General features: G+C 39.8%; 1 protein-coding gene across 2 annotated transcripts; it reads left to right on the plus strand.

The window, feature by feature from the left end:
• Positions 1–15,007: 15,007 nt before the first annotated feature.
• On the plus strand, positions 15,008–24,314 carry LOC310942707 (alpha-amylase-like; the record flags this gene model as incomplete). 2 transcript variants are annotated; one of them, XM_083908127.1, is made up of 9 exons in its annotated part: positions 15,008–15,175; positions 16,122–16,268; positions 16,491–16,688; positions 21,091–21,321; positions 22,239–22,372; positions 22,849–23,071; positions 23,458–23,579; positions 23,871–23,996; positions 24,125–24,314. In XM_083908127.1, the coding sequence occupies 9 exons, from the start codon at positions 15,008–15,010 to the stop codon at positions 24,312–24,314; spliced, it is 1,539 nt and encodes a 512-aa protein (XP_083764253.1). The 2 variants fall into 2 exon arrangements, with proteins under 2 accessions (XP_083764253.1, XP_083764252.1); XM_083908126.1 differs by lacking the exons at positions 15,008–15,175; positions 16,122–16,268; positions 16,491–16,688 and adding exons at positions 19,367–19,534; positions 20,248–20,394; positions 20,500–20,697.
• Positions 24,315–24,528: the final 214 nt, after the last annotated feature.

Raw genomic sequence — 24,528 nt, forward strand, 5'->3', positions numbered from 1 at the left:
ATTGTAATTTAGAAATTAAGCTCTGCAACTACCTCAACTGCCTCCAGGAGTTGCACATCATATCTTGACCATTGCTGCAGCTGACAGCACTGATACGTGGCCAATATGTGCAGGTCAAATTACAATAGCTATCTTGTTATTGTTTTTACACCACTTTTTTTTTATCTAGTTGTCCACCTCATTATGCATCCACATAATGTCGTCTTTTAATTCTCCTACACTCCCATGAGGAAGCCTGTCTCTATCTGAAAACATACATCAGTTTCTGGGGGGTAAAATTAGGTTGCTGAATATACTTTATACTATTGTTACCAGATGTGTTGTTCAAATCAAGATAATGAGAGTGAAGAAAATGGGCTTCAAGGCTCTTTATAACCTTAGAGAAATTAACTGTTGGGTGATAATACAAGCAGCCCGTTTAACATAGTACAATTAAATAAAAATCCATCTCCAGCTAGTTTTAGCTACTTTAAAGCAATGTATTATTATCTTATGTCAACCCATGTCAGATGTTGGATTATGTGCTCTTAAGAGAAGTTGGCTGTACCCAGAAGTCTTATTTTCTCTTCGAGCATATGGCTGTCAAAGAATGCCAACCAAGGTCTGGCTGTAAGGAAAGGAAGCTTCTGAAGTGCAATAACACAACGGGCTATTATGAAAAACTAAAGTTGTACGGACCAGACAAAAATGCCCTCACTTTCCCAAAATGTCTACACTTGCTTTTGGTTTACTTTTTGGTCCTCACAAAGATACACATACAAGTTTATATTTGTATATATCAGTCAGGCGCCTACAGCTATAATATGCAGGCACTTTGAGACTTTGTGTGAGATAGTGAAAAATGGAAGGCGTGTGAATGTGTGTGTGTGTGTGTATTTTTTCTGCACACGCTCGAATGCACGGTTGCTTCTCATGCACCCGCAAAGAAGCTGATAGGGAGAGCAACATGTCTGGAATCATTTAAACAAAGTGAGAACACATTCCCGCATGTGGAATCACTCCTCCCAATAGGAGTGTCATTGTTTCCATCGTCAGTTTTGCTTCCACTATGATTCAGGTAGCACCCCCCCCCACCCCCCCAATATATTTCATTTTTCCTTTCAGCTGCAGGTCTTTACAAAAATACTAGGACGGGATCCAGAAGGAGGCCCCGGCTGCTGTGATCTGACAATTCTGACTGATGGCCCAGTACGGGTAGACAGAGAAAGATAAACACAATAATGTTATGACTTTGTAGGCTGAGGGTACATACTGTCTTAATAAATTCTACAGAGTGGGAGAGAAAGCAGACTAGCAGCACTGCTATTAATCAGCAGGGTAGTAATAGACACATGTTAATCTTTTAGTGGTGATTGTCAACAACTCCTTCCACAAAGGCAAAGAAAATGTGCACTGCAACATTTTTGGTTTTGGTGTTTTCTCAATGTCTCTCACTTCCCCACCCTGTTTCCCCTAGCCTCTCTGATCACTATTTAAAATGTCAAATCTTAAAAAATGGGTCATTATTTGTATGTTTTGTCCTTTGTAATTTTCATATTAAAAAAAAGTCCAACACTGACTTAAAACACATGAATTAACAGAGCATTTGTTGTACAGCAGGCACACATCTTTGTACATTCACTCTAGAAAGAGAAGATTGTTGTTTGTGGCGGATGACTAATATAAAACCACAGCTTCCATCATATTGTGGCACGGCAGCCAACTTTTTTTCTGATTTGCTACATTTCAAAAATATATATGTGCAGCACAGCAGAGCAGCATCAATGCCCCCATCTTTTCACAATCAGGCCAAAAAACAACAAAGACACACTCAGTACATATCATTTCCTTCAAACATGAGGCAGAACCTTACTGTATGTACATTCATACATTGTATACAGCAACTACCCTTAACTTTACACAGTTATATCCAAGATACAACATATTTACATCTTACTAAGACAAATATATTAGACACAAATCACAAACTATCTAAACTAACTAACTAATCTCCTTCCAAACCGCCACCCCTCTCGGTCCAATTGGTTTGCCCCAAAAAAAGCTGATTGAACACACCAGGTTGTTGTCAACAACACTCTCATGCATTGGCGCCACTCCATGACAATATTGAGCCCAGGAAGTCATCTCAGGAATAAAAGAAAAAGAAAGAGAGAGTGATCAGAAACATGCAAGAAATAATAACAAAAATTTCCATGGAAAATAAATGTAACCCTGAATTGCATTATACTACTAAACAATCTTCAACAGAATAACTTAATAAAGATCATTTTACATTGATATCTCTCACACCATCTTAATCTAATTTCACTAATTATTTTTTCATGATTTTCCTTTATAAATAATTGGTTGTTTGGATAAGAAAGTTCAGTTAAATATATCATATAGGAGACAAACACAGTGATATTTGATAAGTGAAATAAAATTGATATGATTTATGAGCAAGAATTATTTCAATAACAAAATTAGGCATGTGCATACATTTAGGCACCCTTGTCATTTTATTGATTTCAATACCTTTATCACTAATTATTGGAACTCAAAATTGGTTTGGTAACCTCAGTTACCCTTGACCTCCATATCATGAGAAAGGGTATTTAAGGAGGACAATTGTAAGTGTTTCTCCTCTTTGCATCTTCTCTGAAGAGTCGCAACATGGGAGCCTCAAAACAACTCTCAAATGACCTGGAAACAATGATTGTTCAACATCATGGTTTAGGGGAAGGATACAGAAAGCTATCTCAGAGATTTAAGCTCTCAGTTTCAACTGTGAGGAACATTGTGAGGAATTGGAAGACCACAGGCACAGTTCTAGTTAAGGCCTGAAGTGGCAGACCAAGAAAAATCTCAGATAAGCAGAGACGAAGGATGGTGAGAACAGTCACAGTCAACCCACAGACCAGCTCCAAAGACCTACAACATCATCTTGCTGCAGATGGTGTCACTGTGCATCGTTCAACTATTCAGCGCACTTTACACAAGGAGATTCTGTATGGAAGAGTAATGCAGAAATATCATTTTCTCTGCACCCGCCACAAACCGAGTCGCTTGAGGTATGCTAGAGCACATTTGGACAAGCCAGCTTCATTTTGGAATAAGGTGCCGTGGACTGATGAAACTAAAATAGTTTTTGGCAAAACAAGCATTCCAAAGAACACAGCATTCCAAGAAAAACACTTGCTACCTACAGTACAATTTGGTGGCGGTTCCATCATGCTGTGGGGCCAGTGCAGGGACTGGGAATCTTGTTAAAGTTGAGGGTCGCATGGATTCCACTCAATATCAGCAGATTCTGGAGAACAATGTCCAGGAATCAGTGACAAAGTTGAAGTTGTGCCGGGGCTTGATCTTTCAACAAGACAACGAAAAGTCTGTAGCTGACTGTTCGGTCTATTTACACCACTGCATTTTAATGTTGGTGATAATGGTGTTACTTTGAGAGCTCAATATTTTCTCAGGTGGCATAAGAACCACTGTTATAAAGCATACATCTTAAAAAGATTATACACAGTACTGTGCAGAAGTCTTAGGCCACCATAATAATTTTTGTTTTAGCTGCTGCTATAACGACAATCGAGGATAAGTATTTCTATTTGATTTTATACTGGAACACATCCAGAAAATATGTCTGCAGTTTTTTGTTGTTTTGAAAAAAAAAATCCTCTACAGGTGTGAGGTATTTAGCGTGATCTACCCTTACACTTGAGCAATAACACAGCTCTGTTAATACTGGAGTGGAACCTTGACAGACAGAAAAACAACAGAGCTGCTGGTGCCTGAAATTTTGCACAGTACTGTATGAATATATACATATGTGTATACTGTATATATACACACGCATATATATACTATATGTATATATAGAATGTTGTGAGAGACATGACCTTATCATCTGTGCTTTTTTTTTTTTTTTTTTTACACAGAATCAGCCCAAAATGACATGTTCAGCATCATTTATAATCATTGACTTGACTACTGCAACCCTTTTAAAAGCAAACCTCAAGTAATTATATCAATTACTACCCAGTTCATCCTAAGTGAATCCTCCAAAAGTCTGTCGTGTACATTATGTAAAATTATCTGGTTAATTTTTCGTTTAAATGTAAAGTTAATTTGAGACGCCAAAACTAATGTCAAACGTCAAATCTGTCTTTGAGGCCTGAGTCTATTCATCAGTTGTAGTAAAGGGCCGGTGACTCATAACAGTCAAATGTGTGGCTACTGTCGTGGCGGCACGGTTGGCCAGCCACATAGTTGCCTGTGGTGGCGGCCACTGCACAGGCAGCACTGGAATAGAAGTTTATTACTGGCCACCAAGTCAAGCCCTGCTCACCAAATTGATACCTTGGAACAAATATAACGTAGAAAATCACATATATGCATAAACTGTGAAGCAAATGCACACCCATGCACGGCTACACTCTCAGATGGAGACACACACACACACACACACATGCATACAGGCAAAGTTAAAGGCTATACTTTAAAGTTCCTGTTTAGTTGTAAGTGGGTGAGAAATGTGGGCATTCTCTAAGAAAAGTTTGCAACAGTTCAGTGAGGAGAGATGCCTTAAATAAGACTTGAGATTGCAGATGAAGAGGAATAATGGAAAAGGTCCTTTGTGCACCAATAAAAGAGTGATATGTTGTAGGATTTTTCTCATTTTATCACGATATCTAACATAATTCAGCCTCCAGAAACAATGTTCTATGTTTCAAGGAGAAACACTACACCAGGATTTCATAGAAAGTACTCTTACTATCTTATCAAATGCCACAACAGGCCCTGTCGGCAACATCGCAAAAAGAAATCAAAGGCATTATGTCACATTACTCCAATAAATCTGCAGCTATAGAAACCACTTCTACCCACATTTCGCAACACTGAGTGGTTCTATCCGACAAGCTCCAGATACAATATATTCTACAAACACACTCTTAATAATAGTCTTGACTTAGGTTTGGCTCTGGACGTCTGGCTGAATCTCGATTGCACTAAATAAAGAACAAATATGAATGAACAACACAGCAGCTATGACAGGTTGAAAATCTGATTTGTGATAAAGAATCTGTGCAGATACCCTGGGAAACAGCTTGAACTTGTAAATGCTGGGAGTTGACATGATTCAATGAAAAAGCTTGAAGGTGTTCTCCACTGTTGTGTTATAACACTGCAAGCATCATCAATTTATTGTTCCCAGTAGGGGTGTTTCTTTATATTTATAAATCATATCATTTGACTATTATTCCTGATCTAAAAGCAACCGTTCACAGTGGAATTCATGTTGCTCACTCATTTTATACTGCTTTAACCTCCACGTGAGGGTTGCAGGGGTGCACCCTGGACAGGTTGCCACTCCATCACAGGACATAATTATTGAGATTCACACCCACAACCTGGAGAAAACCCACAGACGGGGAAGAGCGATGTAAACTCCACACAAAACTTCACACCGCTGTGTGGCCCCTTACATTTGACAAAGTATGAGAGGCATGGACTTAGTGAAGTGTTGGACAATCTTTGAAAAAAAGAGCAAAATGTAAATTTTTGGTGCATAAAGTCACACACTATTGGGTTCTTAGTCACATTTCCAATCAGTTGCACACTGCAGTCGCAGTGTGTAACCCTTGATTTTGTAGTTGTTGATGTGATTTTTACTCTGTTTTTTAAATGGGTTTGTCCATAGTGGTAGTGCGGGCGTGGAATTAGAATTCCCTTCTGAATATGACTGTGGGCAAAAAAAGGGCAATACTAAATTGGTGCACAAATTAAAACATCCATTATAATACTCCTCACTAAGTGACACCTCTAGTCATCTCTAGTAGACTAGTGCACCTTCCTACAACATCAGCAGGGAGTCGGCTCCCCAATACCTGCAGTAGACAAATAAGTGTGAAAACACTGCCTGGAAAGGCAGACTCCTTTGTCTATTGGAAGAATGCGAAAGGGGAGTTGCTTAGGTATAAATGTTTCGGGCTCATTATGCTCTGGGTCTTTCTCCAGGAACATTGTTCCTTTCACATTTCTTGGCAGGAAAATTGATTGAAGTTGAAACTGAAATTGAAGGCAGGTGTCGGAAAAGTGGAGGCAAACAGTTCACTCCTTGATACGTATAAAGGCTCAGTATTCTGAAGTGCCCACTTACAGGCTGCACTGATAGAGTCGCATGTTGTCCCTCTGCTTGAGAAGGTGATCTTAATTTGGAACCAAGAGTTGTTCTGATCGCCAGTTTGTTTGCTGTGCAGTGTGGCTTCTTAATCAGCAAAATCCTTAGAGAGACCCCTAGTGTTGGTAGCAGTCAAGTGCATTCTCAGGCCAAGTAGAGGGGTTGTTGCAAAAATGGTCCCACGTTTTTTGGAATGAGGATATAAAAGACAGAAAATTGACACCCAGGGATGGGTTGGCCGGGCTGAATCTCATTCCGCTGCAAACTCTAATTTGATTTGGCTTCGAGTGAATCTTTCCACATTACTTTATGGAAGTCCTCCAAAATTAACTTCCCAGAAATTCTACAGAGCCTCTGCATCAACATCCTCCCTCCTATAACCAAATGGTACACTTTTCAACTTTATGGTGCTGCCATGTTTATGTGTATGTAAAGGTATTTGTCAGGGCATTCTAAACGTGTCAAAAGACTGTTCATATGCTTTATATAACATCATGAATTGGATATATTTCTCAGGGGCCTGCAGGATTAAATATACACCACATTTTAGACATAGTTTTTGAAAACAGAAAACCAAAGTATACCTCTTTGAAGTACAGACGGGTGGCTGATCAATATTACAGCCTTGTAAAAATCTAATTAAAACAGTAGTTTCAATGTCACCTTGTCTAGGTTCATACTCAGAATACACAATAATTATATATATATATATTCAAGTTTAGCCATGTTATGATCATAGAAGTATGTTTGAGTTTTCACAGCTGTGGACATAATGTTTATGAGTGATCACAAAAATGTGAGCTGTATCATGTTAGCAACTCTTTGGTGAACTTCATAATCTGAATTATTGTGGATTATTGATATCCAGGTAATCACTGTGAAGACCGTGTGTTTATTCCTGTCACTTATTCCGTATTCCTGTCCATAATCATTTCGGTAAGTGCTCCACTTCGTCCCTTCACTGAAAAACTGGGTTAAATGTACTACCATATGGAGATGGGCTGTTCTTTACAGCTCCACTCCCTTCATCCACCCCCAGCCTCTGTCTCTCTGAGAAGGAGGGCATTGTTCCTTTTTACATTGTTTCCTGTGTTTGGAGCTCATGGGACTGAACGAGGTGCAATGTTTACAATCGCAATAGCTGAATGTGTCCCCGCATTAACCATCAGCTCCATGTAATTACATCTGGAAAGACATTCTGTGGTCCTTGATGTGAATGACAGTTGGTATTAGTTTGGAGGGTGAATTTGGTGTTATTATCATTTAATATTTCACTTCATTTTAAATCAGTCTCTTCCCGACCAGCCCATATGGGCCGTCTTGTATCTCCTCCAGCAGATAGTTCAGTCTAGACTGAACTTGCACCTTCCTACAACATCAGCAGGGAGTCGGCTCCCCAATACCTGCAGTAGACAAACAAGTGTGAAAACACTGCCTGGAAAGGCAGACTCCTTTGTCTATTGGAAGAATGCGAAAGGGGAGTTGCTTAGGTATAAATGTTTCGGGCTTTGTGCAGATTGACCTTTTCTTTGCAAAGAAAATAAAACCTTGTCGGCCGGCAGAAGTCTCTATTTCATTCTTCACCAGCAGAAGAGAATTTCCACAACACTCTGTTGAGCTATGTGAGACAGACTACGTGTGAGGGGGGTAATAGTTCCCTGTGATTATCGAATAGTACTTTTGCTTGAAATGACCATATACTTAGCTGAATCGTTCGGCTTTTGAGTTTGAAGTTTGATTCTTGTGTTGGACATTGCACTCATGACTCTCTCAGCTCACTTGGAACCATGCCGAGGCAGATACCAAAAAAAGCACCAGGTACCAGATACTCTACCTAATGGAAAAGCAAAACAAACAAAAAAAGCAATATAGTTGAGTCGAACAGTGCTAGAACTAAAATGGAAAAGTGCCATATGCTGCCTCCCTCAATTCTGATCATCTTCCATTTTTTTTTACATAATTCGTCTGATTCCAATTTCTTCACATTTATAAACAATATGAGTACAATTACTAGCTACTCTCTAGCTGCATAAAAACGTACATATATATTTACACTAATAGTTCAGGACTGAAATATTTATTTCTGTCTTATGAAAGTCAAGCCCCTACAACTTCCAGAGCAAAACTAACTTTAAGCATTGACCTAGTTTCTCCCATTCCTTCACATAGCTCTTCTCTCTCTTCCTGTCTTTCTGTCTGCCGGTGTCTTACACTTGGCTTCTGTTATTCCAAGGAGCTCAGAGAAGCAGCCAGTTAAACACAGGCTCTGTCTGAAGAGGACAGTCTGACAGTTTATGATTTGAAACGAAAAAAAATATACGAGAGAACATACGGGTGCTGGACGTGTTCATGCAGAAGTTCATTAGTGTGAGAGCAGGTCAAGGTTTACAGCCACCGCTCTTCATGCTTACTCTACAACCTGTCATTATTCCTCTTTAAGTATAAGCCTGGGACCTACAGCGCTGCATCTTTTACCTTTAAAGACTAGTTGCTATTTTTTTTTCTCGAGGGAGAGGATGACAGAGTATTTTGAGAGATTATTTTGGTGTAGTGCTACCTCCTGTGCCACAGACAGACAGACAGACATCTGTCCTGCACATTGCTACAGTTCAGTGGGATAGTCATCGTCTGAGAGCATTTTTCAAGGTGCTTTGTTGCCAATTAAAAGCCTGATGTTAATAACTTTCACGTGAAATATGTAATAATTATTAACTTTTTGTTCAGGGAACCCTGGTGTGCGTTGAGGTCAGCAATCTGAGGAAAAGAGGAGATGGAACTAAATCGATTATTGGCTGTAATGTGGGGTCTGATGTGCTGGCGAATTGAGGCATGACTCCAGCACATGTTTGATGAATGTGAGACTAATATTGTGTTTTTTTTAGAAAAAAGGTTGCCTGTCTGCTCTACCCCCTCATCTTTCTCCATTTTCTCTCTCTCTCTAGCAGTGGAGGATTGCAAACCAAAGGAAAACTCTGTATATCACAAAGCCAGCAGTGATTTCATGGAAAAGGCTGACAGTCGGGCAGGTATGGGAGAGGCTCAAAATGTTGCTGCTCTCTCAAAATTTCTGATGTAACTCGCATTCATGCTGTGCTTTCCCAACTTTTGAATGTTACAGAAACAGTCCCTAAAAACCAATATCTTTATCCTATTTGTTTTAGTGAAGGATTCTATGTCTTCAGAAACAGTACCATACATATGGGGGCGCTTGGGAATTTTCCTCACAGTAAAACTGTTGCTCAGCTTATGTCCATGAGAGCAAAGCTCTCGTTTTCCCGCTGACTACTGTGAAAGAGGATCATAAAATTGACTCCATCTGTAATTTTATGGTGAACTTTCCAGTCACAAGCTGCTCAGCGGCATTCCTTCTATTAAGTTCTATACTGAAATTCCCTTGAAGGCATGGAGTGCGTAGTCTGAGTTGAAGTATGTTCTTTCCAAAGGTTATGATCAAGCAAGTTTGTCTATTTTTAACAGTGATAGTTTGTGGCAAAAAAACGAGGCGTGAAGTTGATGTGAGCATGTATTAGCTTGGGAGTGTCTAACATAAACATTCAGCTGCTTTAATTACACACAATGTAAAACCCACTAGCGCTGAACGTATATTAAAGGTGGTTTATTAACATAATGTTTTATTTATCTGTCTTTCAGATGTCCAGTATATTGTTTCCAAAACTTTCTATCTGGGGACCCACTTTTTAAATCCACATTTTCATGATCCAAATCACAAAATATAAATCATGACAAAAGCAAATTTAACAATAATTCATCTGTACAATGTATGTACAAATTTGATAAATTCATGAATTATATATGTTACACAAACATCTTTACTAAAATGCTGGGGAAATTAAGCACATTTGTTTGAAAAAAAACTATTTTGTTCCCAACCCAGTCTTTGGGAACCACTGCTCTACTTTATAAAAATGCAAGTTAAATGCTGTTTTAAATAATTCCGCTTGGGAAAGTCCTCCAATGGGACCAACACTTAAAATGGCCTATCATGAGATGTTAACGTGGGGTGAGAAATCCTGTATCCACCCTCTTAATTGTGAATTAACATGCAGTTGACAAGTTAAGAGGACCACAACCATTCACTCACACATTCATAGTCCAAATCTTTCACACACTTTTCACACCATTCACACACTGGGTTTGTGAAAGTGGAGTTAAGTGGCATTTAGAGCCTGGAATCAAACCCTGGACCTTCCAGTTGAGAGACAACTCACTCGACCACTCGTCAATTATTTCCCCAAAAAGCATGTATGTTTTACAAAAACAAAAATGATAATTCCCTCTCTGAACGAACTCTAATTCGTGACTGAAGTTTACCACTTTACGTTCTGAAATGCTAAGCTAAGATTATTTTAGCTATACTAATCTTAGCTTAGTATGTGTGGAAAGACATAGACAAGAAGCTACGACCAAATAATGTTAGAAAAGATCGTAATAATTCATGACGAATTGCTAGCTTTTACTTTAGTTTATTGTCTGCAACCATGGTTCTCAAACTGTGGTACATGTACATGCCAGTTTCCTCTGGTGGTACATGGAGGAAAATGAGAAATAGAACAAAAAGTAAAGTGTACCAATTATACTAATTAAATAATAACATATTACAGTCACATTATCTCGTGCTCCATCTTATTCTAATTTGGTGTCAATAACAGTGTCTGGGCAAAAGCTCTCCTTTGTCTTATGCTTTTTTTGGGGGACGCGAGCGATGACACTATACGTTGGCGCCCCCTTTGACAGACTGGAGGCATTGTTAATGCAGGGCTTAAATCAGCCTGAACAAGTCTTTGTTACTGATTGGTCAGACAAACAAAAAAATATAGAGCACAATGACTTGGTGTCTATAGAAATAATCATATTGTAAATCATCTGCTTTCCAAATGTGTTTTTTGTTTGTTGAAAATGTCAGAGTGCTGTAATGACACTTTAAAGACTTAGTAACATGAATCATTTGGAAGGCACACGACATACTGTATATGGTTGGGATTGCAGACTACACATGTTGTTTAATGTTTGAATGTGAGAAGCATATGTCTACTCAACGGAGGAAGAGTATGTGTGTAGGAGCAGGGGAGAAAGAGAGAGAGTCTGATTCGATGATTAAAAACATCAAGGTGTTTGAGTTCACGTCTGCAAATTCACGCATGTGCACACTTACTCTCGTGTGTGTGTGTATTTGGAGTGTGAACTTCTCCCGGGGGACTTCCGCTGCTGCTGTTATTCTTTGCAGTGAGATGGAAAGCTTTTCTCGACATCTGCACAACATATCATCCAAAAAAAAGACAAAAAAAAACCGATACTGTGCTGAAACTTTCCATTGAAAGAGTCTTTGGATTTAGATTTCACTTTGCAGGATTTTAGCCCCTGGGTATGTGGCACAGTTTTGTTGAGGAAAACCTAAAAAGTTCCCCCCAAAAAAACGATTTCTTTTTTGGAAAATTGTAGGAACGGTAAAGGGAAACATGTGGTGACACAATCTTGACAGTATTAGGGTTATTTTCTTATTAAAAAGCCATGACGCAAAGTCGAGGGCTGTAAAGTTTTGCAGATGCAACAAATAATTCACATACTTGACCATAATGTGGTAAGAATTTTCAATTAAAACCTTTTCATTCAATGAAGTGAGTGGGTTTTATGTTGTAGTAAGCGATAAGTAGTAAGATTTGCCTGTTGGTTTCTGTGCTACAAATCACGTATCTGGAATATTACTTACATGTATACGACCATTTTAAATATATATACACTCTGCCAGTGTTCAGCCTCAGCTCTTTACCGTGAGCTGTCAGGTGACCTGAGGTGTCCAAAGATGAAGCACAGCTTCTTTCTCCATATCTTTGTTGTTATTCCGCTCCCTTCCTCTCTGATTTTTCCTGAACTACAGCAGAACCCCTTTATGTCATCTCCTTCTTTTCTTTTTTGCCACCTCTCATTCTTTCCTCTCCCCTCCTCCTCCTCCTGATGTTCCCTCTTAAATTGCAAACCCCATTCCTTCCAGATACTTCTTGATCGCCCTCTCTCTCCGTCTTCCCCCCATTTCTCTCCTCCTGCCGTCTCCACCGAGCCACTGACCTCCTCCCCGTGTTGTGACTCGTCCACTTTCCCATGACAGAACCGGGGGCAGGAATCAAATGACGAGCTTCTCTGCCTTCTCCTTGTCTGTGAAAGAAAGCTTTGTCCCCCTCATCCCTTCATCGCCCCCGGAGGTATGTCCTGTGTTGTCCGTACAGGAAAGGACTTTGGTTTGACTGGAATTTTGGGGGCCCATGGGAAAATGTGAGCAAGTTAGGGCCTTAACTCTCCCTTTGACATCTCCTCCCACAGAGCATGCAGCATTGCAAGAGTTATAACAAACACGCCACATTCAAAGTCACTTAAATCACACCTTTTTTCCCATCGCAATGCTTGTTTTGAACTCAGCAGGTCATTGTGATCATGTCCAACTGTGTTTAGTTGCTGCCATGTGATTGGCTTATTAGATAAATTGTGCGAGTGAAGGTGAGTGTATACGTATATGTCCATTTATCTGACCATCTGACCATCATCCATCCATCCATAGCACTAAAACACTATGTGAGAGTCAGTCGAATAGCCTATTACAACATTTTCGATACACACTCACAATAACACCTCAATTTAAACTCTCCAAATAACCTAACTGCAATCTGCATTTCCTTATCATGTGAGCGGAAGACAAAGTACCTGTTGCAAGGACCACTGCTCATCACTGTAACACATTGTGTCACTCGTCCCCTCAGAAAAAATCCTACATTTCAATCTATACACCAATGTTTTCAAGACAAAAAGTTATATTACATGCGTTTGATTAAGGGTTTTGTTGAGCCAATTAACGGACAGATAATGTTCTTTTATACAGTAGTTTCTGACAAAACACTTTTTTATTTATACTGGCAAAGTATAACTTGCCCACAGCTCTGCTGCTGTGAACAGTCCTTATGTGTCAACACTCACGGTCTGCGTCTCAGTACGTCACTGGTGAGTGTTTCCAGCGTCTCCGACGTGCCAGGGGCCCTTCCACTTTTACAGACTCGCCATGCAGGAAGAATGACCCAGAACGAAACCTAGTAAGGCAGGTCAGACGTCTGTTTGGCACACTCTCAGCAGGGGGTTGGGGGTGGCGGTGGTTGAGGAGCAGAAGCCGGGTCAGACAGTAAACAGGTGGGATGAAGCATGATGAGACACGCCAGGCCTTATTTACAAAAGCTAAAACCACACAAAACCGCAGTCAGTGTGGCAACCACTGCTTTTGCTGATGCAAATCACTCCTCGTACATTTGGTACATATTTTTTTGTTTGCTTTAAGGTGCTGGTTATGAACTCATTTGCTTTTGCTGATATAATAATTGATCATGTGGGGAAATATAATACAGTAATTAAGGCACAGGATCATAACAAATAGCTAATTGATTAATTTGACATTATACACACAAGGTGTGACATGTAATATATATTTTATTATACTTAACTTCACAACTATTGTACTTTTATCTTGTTTTTAAGACATTAGGTTTAAGCTGATGCCTTTGCGCACTGCAAGGCTCTAAAGGTAAAGCAGGTTTCTCAAGACCCACTGGAGGAGCTGTTGTTATATGAAATAACATTTACCCATTCACTCATGCAGTGCATCGGTTTCATTTCAGACATTTTCTGTCACTCATCTTTCATACCACATTCAAACCCACAACCTTCAAGTTGAAAGACAACTTGCTCTACCTCTGAGCTACCATCACCCCAGATCTACAGTACTGGGAAGTACTAGTAGTGTTATAAGAAGTATTAACACCCCACACAAATACTACACTCAAAAGAAGAAGCTAGATTACAACCTGGAAGGGTCATATTGTGGATCAAAATTATTATTATTAATTTTGTTATTAATAATTATGTTCATTGAATTAGGAGATTGCACAGTTTTGAACAGGACACCACACAACTATCACACAGAGACATTATAATACAAAACAGTGGATCTACTCATAATATATGGTTCAAATGTATAATAATAAGCCCCGAAAGAGCATCAAATATCTCTGCTGAGCTGACACACACTCGCAGCAACCCCTAACCTAAATACAGTGGGTCACCGGAGGGTCAAGATCGAAAGCCCCTCGTGGGAAAATACCTGTGTTTTGCCAGGACTGGTTTGGTTTACTTGTTTTACATAACATACATGACCTCTCACCCTTCTCCACTGAGCGTAGTTTATCTTCACCAGTTTACCTTCGTACAAGGTGGATAATAAAATGTGAGGTTATACAAGGTGTGTTTTGTAACTGCATGGGAATGTAAACAAATAGTAAAGCACTTGAAATATCTAAATATCTAAAATTGACAAATTCAAGATAAACACAAGATATTCTATCTATCTTAGCATAAGTTATTCAATGTTTCATGCAAGGAAAACCTTATAGCTTGTACTTCTTATTGAATCATCTGATACTAAAAAGCTTACCATGGAAGTACACATCTACATTGTCATATTCAATGCACAAAGAGATGACAGTTTCTGTGTCTTCATATTGAAATAGTTCTAGATTCAGCTCATAAATCAAAGAATATACTATTTGTGTTAGTTTCACTTCGTCTTGTCAAACTTGGAACAGATAGCTGACTGTTTCAAACTAAATTGTGTTTTCTTTCTGCAATGTACTGAAGGGCACGTAGGAGGTCATGAGAAAGAAGCACCTGTGCGACCCCTATGGCAATATTTGCCGGTCTCTAATTGGTCAACCAAGAGGAGAAAATGTGTATAAACATAAATGGTGAATAAGCAGAAGAGTGAGGTTTTCTCAGTGATCTGGGGGGGGAAGCATGCAGTTGCTCATTCTGGTTGCCCTCTTTGGGGTCGGCCACACCCAGCATAATCCTCACACCAAGCGTGGGAGGACGGCCATCGTCCACCTGTTTGAGTGGCGTTGGGCAGACATCTCTGCAGAGTGTGAGCGCTTCCTGGGTCCCAACGGCTTCGCTGGAGTTCAGTTATGAATCGATGAAGACAGATGGATGACTTGGATATACCGACTTGAAGTGACGAGGTTATAGCCATTGTCTTTCTTTGTGAAAACACTTATAACAAAACGTTGTACACGAGTCACTGCTAAAACAGAGTTGTTTTTAAGAGAAGAGAAGATAAGATAGTGATTTATTTGTCCTGCAGTGAAGTATTTATTCTATACATATGATGCATCACAGACTGTACACCTCAGAGTAATCGCCTGCCTGCAAGTAATGATATCATACTAAATTTTACAGTAACAGAAAGCAGGATTTGTTCTTGGGGTACCCCTATAGTTGGTATTGTCTGTTACGGTCGTAAAATATGTGGTTGGTTTGACAAGCCAACAATGACAAAAACAACAATGAACTCTGAATGTAAAAACAACCTTGTCTTCTGTAGGTTCTGGGGTGTAGGGGGCTGGGTAGAGGTCTGTACCTCAGGCTTGCACACCGTACCATGGTTGGCATACCTTACCATGGTTCACACTGTGGGCTTGCACATCGTACCTTGGTCTGCACCTTTGGCTGCCTGTCTGCTGCACCCAACCGACCACCAGTAGGGTGGACAGGCACCACTGGACTCTCACGTGTTGGCTCCAAGCACCACACCCCAGTACACCGCTTCAGCAGGCGGGCCAAACCACGTGAGGGGGTGATACCATGACCATACCCGGCCAGGGAGCAGTGGGCAGTACTTTTGTACACCAAGGGAGCAATGGGGGTGAATGGGGGTCAGTTGTTATACCCATAGCCAGATTATTAAAATAATCTTAGAGACTTTGTTTGAAGATTGAAATATTACATTGAACAAGGGTTACAAGTGAAATTAACGGCAAAAATATCTAGTGCACACCTTTAATAAGATCTTCTCTATACCCACATTAACTAATTGGTAATTATGATTTTTTTTCTTTTCTGTTTTTCTCAGATCTCCCCACCCAACGAGCACATTGTGCTGAACAATCCCTGGAGGCCGTGGTGGCAAAGGTACCAGCCAATCGGCTACAACCTGTGCTCCAGATCTGGCAATGAGAACGAGCTGAGAGACATGATCACCAGATGCAACAATGCTGGGGTAAACAATAGTTGATATGAATTAGTGGCTCTGTCTTGAGAAGCTATCAGTCACGCTTTTATTTGAGGCATTTACTATTGCTGCTGCTTCTCTCTGTAGACTCATATGTTTGAGTAAGTGGACCACCTACACTGCAGAGCTCCACTGACTCATTCATGCAGCCTGACAATGATCTCAAGGACTTGAGTGAAGTGGATAGAGTTTATCACCTGTATCATACAGGTCAACATCTATGTGGATGCTGTCATCAACCACATGTGTGGCGCCGGTGGTGGAGAGGGAACCCACTCTTCATGCGGGAGCTGGTTCAGCGCAGGCAGGAAAGATTTCCCCAGTGTCCCTTTTACCCACTGGGACTTCAACGACCACAAATGCAGGTCAGGAAGTGGCAATATTGAGAACTACGGTGATGCCAATCAGGTACAGTATGGATGGAACAGGGCAATTTCTCATTACAAACTATCTTTACATAGCCTGGGTTAACTCAAATCTGCCAGCCAAATCTGCCAGCCATTTGGATTCTCTCTGCAGACATTTCATGTCTGGCAAGCACACCGTTTTGGCCAAATCTTCGAAAATAGGGAACTAATCACAAATGTTTTCTGCGGTGAGCTAGAGGTGGGTTTAACACGATGAAGACAGAGATGTATTGTCTAGCAGCTATTTAGCAGCTTTCATACATCCAACACTGTAGCCACTGAAGAGCAGATGTCTTTCAATTCAGATGTTGCTTCCATTTTAAGTGACATGCGCCACAGATCTCCTTCCCGTACAACAACGAGCAAATTTGTTGACACGTTTTTCCTTTACTCTGCATACGTCATCCAGATGATTGGTCAGATTTGTTGTTGGTCTAAATGTTTCTATGTTCATTGTTCACACGTCTTGGAAGTGGGAGGTGACTATCCAGACCCGCACTCAGCTGCAGTCTGGCATTATTCAGGCTAACCTTTTCACTACATTAGGTGATCCTTCCATGATTCATTTAATTTTACCAGTTCAAAGTCCAAATGTGCACTACACAATGTGTAGGAAAAATGTCATGGGGTATTATGGTGGGTCCATTGGTCTGAAAAGTACTCATGAAATGCCCAGCTAGTTTAAAAAGCTTTGGGTTTAGCACAATTATATAATATTAAAACATGCTGGCAAATCGATAATTTTTTAGACATTTTGAGACTTGAGCATATTTAATGGGTTAACAACTCATTAAATGTTATTTTGGCATGTGGCGGGTATCACTGGCTAACCGTTGTAGTAACATATAAACTATATTGTTTAATGATGACTGCCAGTGCTTTACTGACAACAATAGAGCCATTATTCAGTGAGTTGCCATAACTGTCTAATTGGCCATTCCACAAATAATCATAAAATTACATTTGTCAATGGGCTGTAACGAACACTCCTCAGCAGCAAATGCTGTTAAGTAGTTTTCCATTACCAGAGGATTGCGTCTGCTTACTGCAACAAAACCACCAGGCACATGCAGCTGATGTGGCAGCTGTCATTGTAGGCAGAGATGCCATGAGGGTTAAAAGGGACAAATGAGGTGTTTGTGAATTATAATCAATCACTCTCATCAGGATGACTGTATGACAATTTGGAGACACACCACAGCCTCTGTTCAGCTGAGCTGATGTGGTTCTTGAAGTAGTACGCTGCCAACAGTGGAGTCACAGCACTCTCTGGTGGGAAAAATATACAATAGAGGCATTGTTAGTAAAAACCTCTCCAACTATTAGACACAGATACAGATTTGTATACAGTAAGCCAATAAATTTGGTCTGGGTTACCTAACCCTAACCCTAGCCCATCTGAACTTCTGGTGTGTATAAAAGACCCACATGAGTAAATAAATAGTTTTAGACTGACAGTGCAAAGCGTCAGGCTGGTGAACTGTGGGAAAATGGCCACGAGCCTCAAGGTGACAACCTTATTGTGAATCATACACACACTTTTTAGACCACAAGAGTGCAGGGCACACCAACATTATAAGTGAGGGTAACAGCATGCATCAGAATCCACCTTACATATTGCTACAGGCTACATGAAGCTAATAGCTCATGAAATCAAATGATTAACTCAAGTTTTTTAAGCAGAACCATATTAGAGGTCTTTATGATAAAAAAGTATGCACTTTCACACGTTACGTCAGTTGGGAAAAGTGCAAAACATCTTTCAAGCTACAAACCATCAGTGTAAGTCTTTGTTTTACTTTTCTTGAAAATGAGAACATCTCTCACCTCAATATATCTGAATTTAGAATGTGACAATTATATCCTGGAGGATTATTATCTAGTAACAGCATGTATTCTCTGGGATTCTGATGTCATGATGTATAATTAAGTTTGAACCAAACGTTCATACACTCAAATATCTATTGATGAAAGCTACAGAACCAACATTTTAGGAAAAAAAATACATTTTATATGGATGTTAAAGGAGAAATACCCTAGTTTCCTGACAAGTTTTGGTCAAAATATCTATCTCTATATTTTTTTAGACTGGCTGCCCTTAAATGAATTTCCTTAACTGAGATAAAGATTTGATCAACAGACCATAAAAACTTCAAGAGATAAATTTGATGAAAATATGAAAATGATATGATTAAAAACAATTAAAATTAGGGTTAATCCATAAAAAGGTTAAGGTATAAACAGCTACGCAATCACACTTTTACAGGCAATACTACACGTACATGGCTAGTTGCCATTGTGGGTCAAGGACAGTCACTCATTGTGCAATTACTCAATTGATAATAAAGCTCAGACTCGTGGAAAAGTGGTGTGTTTGTTCCTGAAACACCAATATAAAATAAATATATAAATATAAACACGCATATTATAAAAGTTTTTTTGTCAGAATTTCACTCCCTATGTTAGATTTTATATGGGGAAAGACATCATGTGAATTCAGTTATCTGTCTTTTGCAGAATGCTTTGAAGTAAGGTAGGAAACTTTGATAAAGAAGCACCTGTTGAATATCCATGCTGATATCTGCAAGCCTCTCATTGGTCTAAGAGGAGAAATAATTAGCCATAAATGCTAACACTGAGGCAGCAGGAGGGTTGTTTCTCACTCATCCAGGGAAAAGCATGAAGTTGTTTATTCTGTTGGCTCTGTTCGGGCTCAGCCTCTCCCAGCACAACCCTCACACCAAACCTGGGAGGTCAGCCATCGTCCACCTGTTTGAGTGGCGCTGGGCCGACATCGCCGAAGAGTGTGAGCGTTTCTTGGGTCCCAATGGCTTTGGCGGAGTTCAGGTATGCACGGCTGGACACTTCTACTTCAGGCGAATGAGGATAATCCCTGTTTCTATTTTTGCATTAATCAATAAACAGCGATCAAGCTGAATGTTGATGATGCACTGGGAATTATTAAAGTTTCTTGCTTGACATTCAATCGCTTGAATTTCTGAGAAATAACCATGCAAATTTACTTTCAAAATATGTTGATCAAGGTGGATGGACAGTAGATATCGACTAATATAGGTGTTTTTTCGGGGCCAATACAGATTATTAATAATCAAGGAGGCCAAAAACCGATATTTAACAATAACCGAAGTTTTATAAATTAAATAAAACAAAGATTAAGCCAATTAAGCAGCATCAGATTGAAAGAGTTAAAAGTGTACATACTGTATGCTCAACTCATCATGCTCAATTTACAATACAAACATTTTCTGTCAAATTAACAGGAAAAACACCAGATTTTACGTTCTATAATGCCCATCAATATGTTTTTCATCTATGTAAAGCCAGCTTGTAGAATTTTACTTAAAAATAGTAATAATAATAATAATAAGAAGAAGCTCTTGCAGAATCAAACAAAAAACTATTTTTCACAAACGTACTCAAGAGCGCTACATCTTGTAAAACTGCATGTGTAAAACTGGTGTAGTCCCACTTGTATAGTACAGTCAGCAACAATGATCGATGTGGTCGTAACTGCAATGTTTTCCATCTGCGTCACTCAGATCTCTCCTCCAAATGAACATATTGTGCTGGAAAGTCCTTGGAGACCCTGGTGGGAGCGGTACCAGCCAATCAGCTACAAGCTGTGCTCCAGATCTGGCACCGAGGATGAGCTGAGAGACATGATCACCAGATGCAACAATGTTGGGGTAAATCTCAGCAAAATATTGTGAAGAACTATAGTACCCATGAGATATGGTACATACTGCACCTCTACAGCCTGACAATGGTACAGAAAAGTTTATGCTCAACAGGTCAATATCTACGTGGACGCTGTCATCAACCACATGTGTGGAGCTGGTGGTGGAGAGGGAACCCATTCTTCATGTGGGAGCTGGTTCAATGCTGGAAATAAGGACTTTCCCAGTGTCCCATTTTCCGCAAGGGATTTCAATGACGACAAATGCAGAACTGGAAGCGGTGAAATTGAGAACTATGGGGATATCTATCAGGTAATGAATGTCACCCAGAAATACTGTTATGATGATATTGTTTTCCCCCAATTACCAAATTTTAAATTCACTGTACCTTTCTCCACGCAGTGAACACTAGTCATTTCAGTAATTAGCTATCATATTACCTCCTGACGCTAGTTACATGGGTTTTTGTACAAGTTTAATTAATATAATGCTTGTGAAAGAAATGTATGTTTTCACTCGAGTGTCAGGTGCATCAGTGCGACCTAGAATTTTTTTTAGTTGCAATATTAAATATTTTGGTTGCACTCTGGAGCCCTGCACTGAGGACAATTGATATTAATATGATTATGGTCAGACAAGTCATAAAACAAATTTCATATACTAAAATGTTTATATATGACCTATATTCCATATTTCCTGATTCAGGTACGTGACTGTCGTCTGGTCAGCCTCCTGGACCTCGCCTTGGAGAAAGATTACGTTCGGGTAAAGGTGGCTGAATTCATGAACAGTCTCATTGACATGGGTGTGGCTGGATTCAGAGTGGATGCCTGCAAACACATGTGGCCTGGCGACCTGGCAAACATCTATGGCCGTCTGCACGACCTCAACACCAAGTGGTTCTCCAGTGGCTCCAAACCCTTCATCTTTCAAGAGGTTTTAATGTTTTAAAGATTTTATTAAATTTAATTAAACCAGTTAATAACTATACATCTAGTTATCTAGTTGTTGATCTAGGTGTAAATCTTCACAGTTTAGTGTCGAATCTAGTGTCATTCACACATGATTCGAGCACATCAGCACGTTTGTGCCAACCCTGAAGCTAGTGAATAACAATGCAACCACATTATTAGATTACCAAACATGTTTTAACCCATCTTTGTGACAAACAATGAACACCAACGTTACGTAGATTAACAACGTTGATGAAAACTCACTCAAGAAGATAGAAGGTTATTAATAGGTTTGGGGTGCTGGCATCACGTCATCATCTCTCTTTTGGCCACTAAATAACCCATCTGTTTGTTGTTTTTGCAACGATGAAGTCTGCTAACGTTTATGCTAACACTAGCATAAAAACCGCTAGCTTAAAATGCTAACGAGTCCACTGCAGAAGTGAGATCTGGGTCTGTCTTTGGTAAGAAGTACAGGCACAGTTTAGTTCCTCTGCGGTTTTTCCTTGTCCATCTATATTCAATGGTGAACACACACACACACACACTCACACACACTCAAATATACGAGAAAATAAAGTTGCAGATTTGTGAGATTAAAAGTACATTTTCCATTTTATTAAATATATCGACTGTGTTTTACACTTAAATGTTGTTTGTAAATATTGACACAAATCTAATTACATATGTAACTTCACAGTAGTAAGCTCCAAAATTAGCCTGTAATCTAAAAAAAATGTAGCATCCTCTGTCAACCATTAAAAAAGACACAGGGGTTCAAAGAATAAACATAATATCCTTTTTTGTCTGTTCACATATTACCAATATGACACAAATTATTGAAACCACTGCAAGTGAAATAACATAAATGATTCGAAATATTTGTTGTTTTTCTTCTAGGTCATTGATCTAGGACATGAAGCTATCTCGGCGAGAGACTATTTCCATCTGGGAAGAGTGACCGAGTTCAAATATGGTGCCAAACTGGGAACTGTCTTCAGAAGATGGCATGGCGAGAAACTGTGTTATACAAGGTACATCTGTTTGTGCTGGTGTCTCAAATTTAGTTAGTTGATTAATCATATGGTATTATTACATTGGGCAACCTATTCTCATGAAGGGTTCATATGACTACGTACCAAAAAGTTTTTTCCGTGCATTATCCTACGAAAATCCAATGACACAAGCGCATGTGAAGTACAATTGAAGCATTTGTGCGCATGTGTTCGGTGAACTGATTATCTTCCATTTCTCAGTTATAACGGACATTTTTCAGGTCTCTACTTTGCGTTATGGTTACAGTTGTGGTGACAGGTAGGGTTAGGGAAAGGGACAGGATTAGGGGATTAAAGTGCATCGTCACGTGACCATGGCTCTGTGGTTAAAATTCTGTGCGAAAGCATACGAAAACACAGTGCATTACTTTCTGTGGCTGTGCAATGGGCAAGCTTACTTGGATAGACATTTTTTAAAGAACTCCTCAATAGAGAAATTTGCTTTTTCTCCACAGGAACTGGGGAGAGGGTTGGGGTTTCATGCCCCATGGCGATGCAGTCGTCTTTGTTGACAACCACGACAACCAAAGAGGCCACGGTGCTGGTGGTGCTTCCATCGTTACCTTCTGGGACTCCAGGCTCCACAAGATGGCTGTTGGCTACATGCTGGCCCACCCATACGGAGTAGCCAGGGTGATGTCCAGCTTCCGCTGGAACCGTCACATTGTGAATGGAAAGGTATAGACTGTGTAAAGAAGGAACATCAAATGGACAACATACAGGTCCATAAATATTGGGACATTGACACAGAAATATTGTTCTCTATATGACAGTGCATGTGATCATAGTGGAGTTGGTTTTACACATCGAGGAGAGAGTGTAGAAAATGACAAAAATAAATACATAAAAATAATAATAATAATTAGAGCCACCTTATCTCGCTCTGTCCTAATTTAATTTTCACTATACCAGTAAAGTGCATGTGAGGAGGAGGCTGATGAGAGAGCAAATGATCTTATTGGTAATAAATCTGCCTCCTGATCGTCTGTAGCTGACTTTGCTCTGAACTATTCACACAACTGTATTTTGTTTTGTTAAATCCATTCAATACAATTGTCTTTTAGGACCAGAATGACTGGATGGGCCCTCCCAGTCATGAAGATGGATCCACCAAGTCCGTTCCCATCAACCCTGATCAGACTTGTGGAGATGGATGGGTGTGTGAGCACAGATGGCGTCAGATCAAGTGAGTCCTCAGTGTTAAAATAATCCATGCCATTACACCAGTGATACAATAGTTGTCTCTTTTCTTCAATGTACAAATGCTGGCGGAGTATTAGGGCCTAATTCCGTCAATGTTGCAGTTTTTTGCAATGCCATTCTGCTTTGCTAATAGTCTTATTATTTGTTGTGAAAATATAAAACCTCCATGAACATCACGCAGATGTAACCAGTGTCAATGTTATAATTTACATGGATATAAATAATTCAGATTAATCAGTGTTATTTTTGCAAATTTCCATCATCTCCTCTCAAGGAACATGGTCATATTCCGTAACGTTGTCGATGGACAGCCTCACTCCAACTGGTGGGACAACAACAGCAACCAGGTTGCCTTTGGACGTGGTAATCGTGGTTTTATCGTCTTTAATAATGACGACTGGTAAGAACTTGAATCCGAATACAAAATATTCAAAATAAATGTTTTCTATTTATCTCTTTTGGTTTGTGGGGGTTATATCTGATATCCATTCAACAATACAATACAAAAGGTTTTGTCTTCACCCTCAGGGAAATGGATGTGACCCTCGACACCGGAATGCCTGGTGGCACCTACTGTGATGTCATTTCTGGCCAGAAGGAAGGAAAAGCTTGCACTGGCAAGCAGATCCAAGTCGGCAATGATGGTCGCGCTCACTTCAAGATCAGCAACAGAGACGAGGATCCCTTCGTTGCTATTCATGCTGAATCCAAGCTCTAAACACATGAGTAAATAAAATTTAATGTACCAAATTTTTCCCCTTGAGCAATTATTTAACTTTTCCCATTGACACGCCGGTATGGATACCAGTTTTAACTGAGGGCTTTCCTGTGTGGAGTTATAGGGAGCATGTTCTCCCTATTTGTGTGTGGATTCTGTCTGGGTTGAAGAGCATAACTGGACCCTCTAAATCAGGGGTTCCCAAAGTTTTGAT

This window comes from Microchirus variegatus (genome assembly GCF_963457635.1).
Source record: "Microchirus variegatus genome assembly, chromosome: 21".
In the NCBI taxonomy this organism is placed as follows: Eukaryota; Metazoa; Chordata; class Actinopteri; order Pleuronectiformes; family Soleidae; genus Microchirus; species Microchirus variegatus.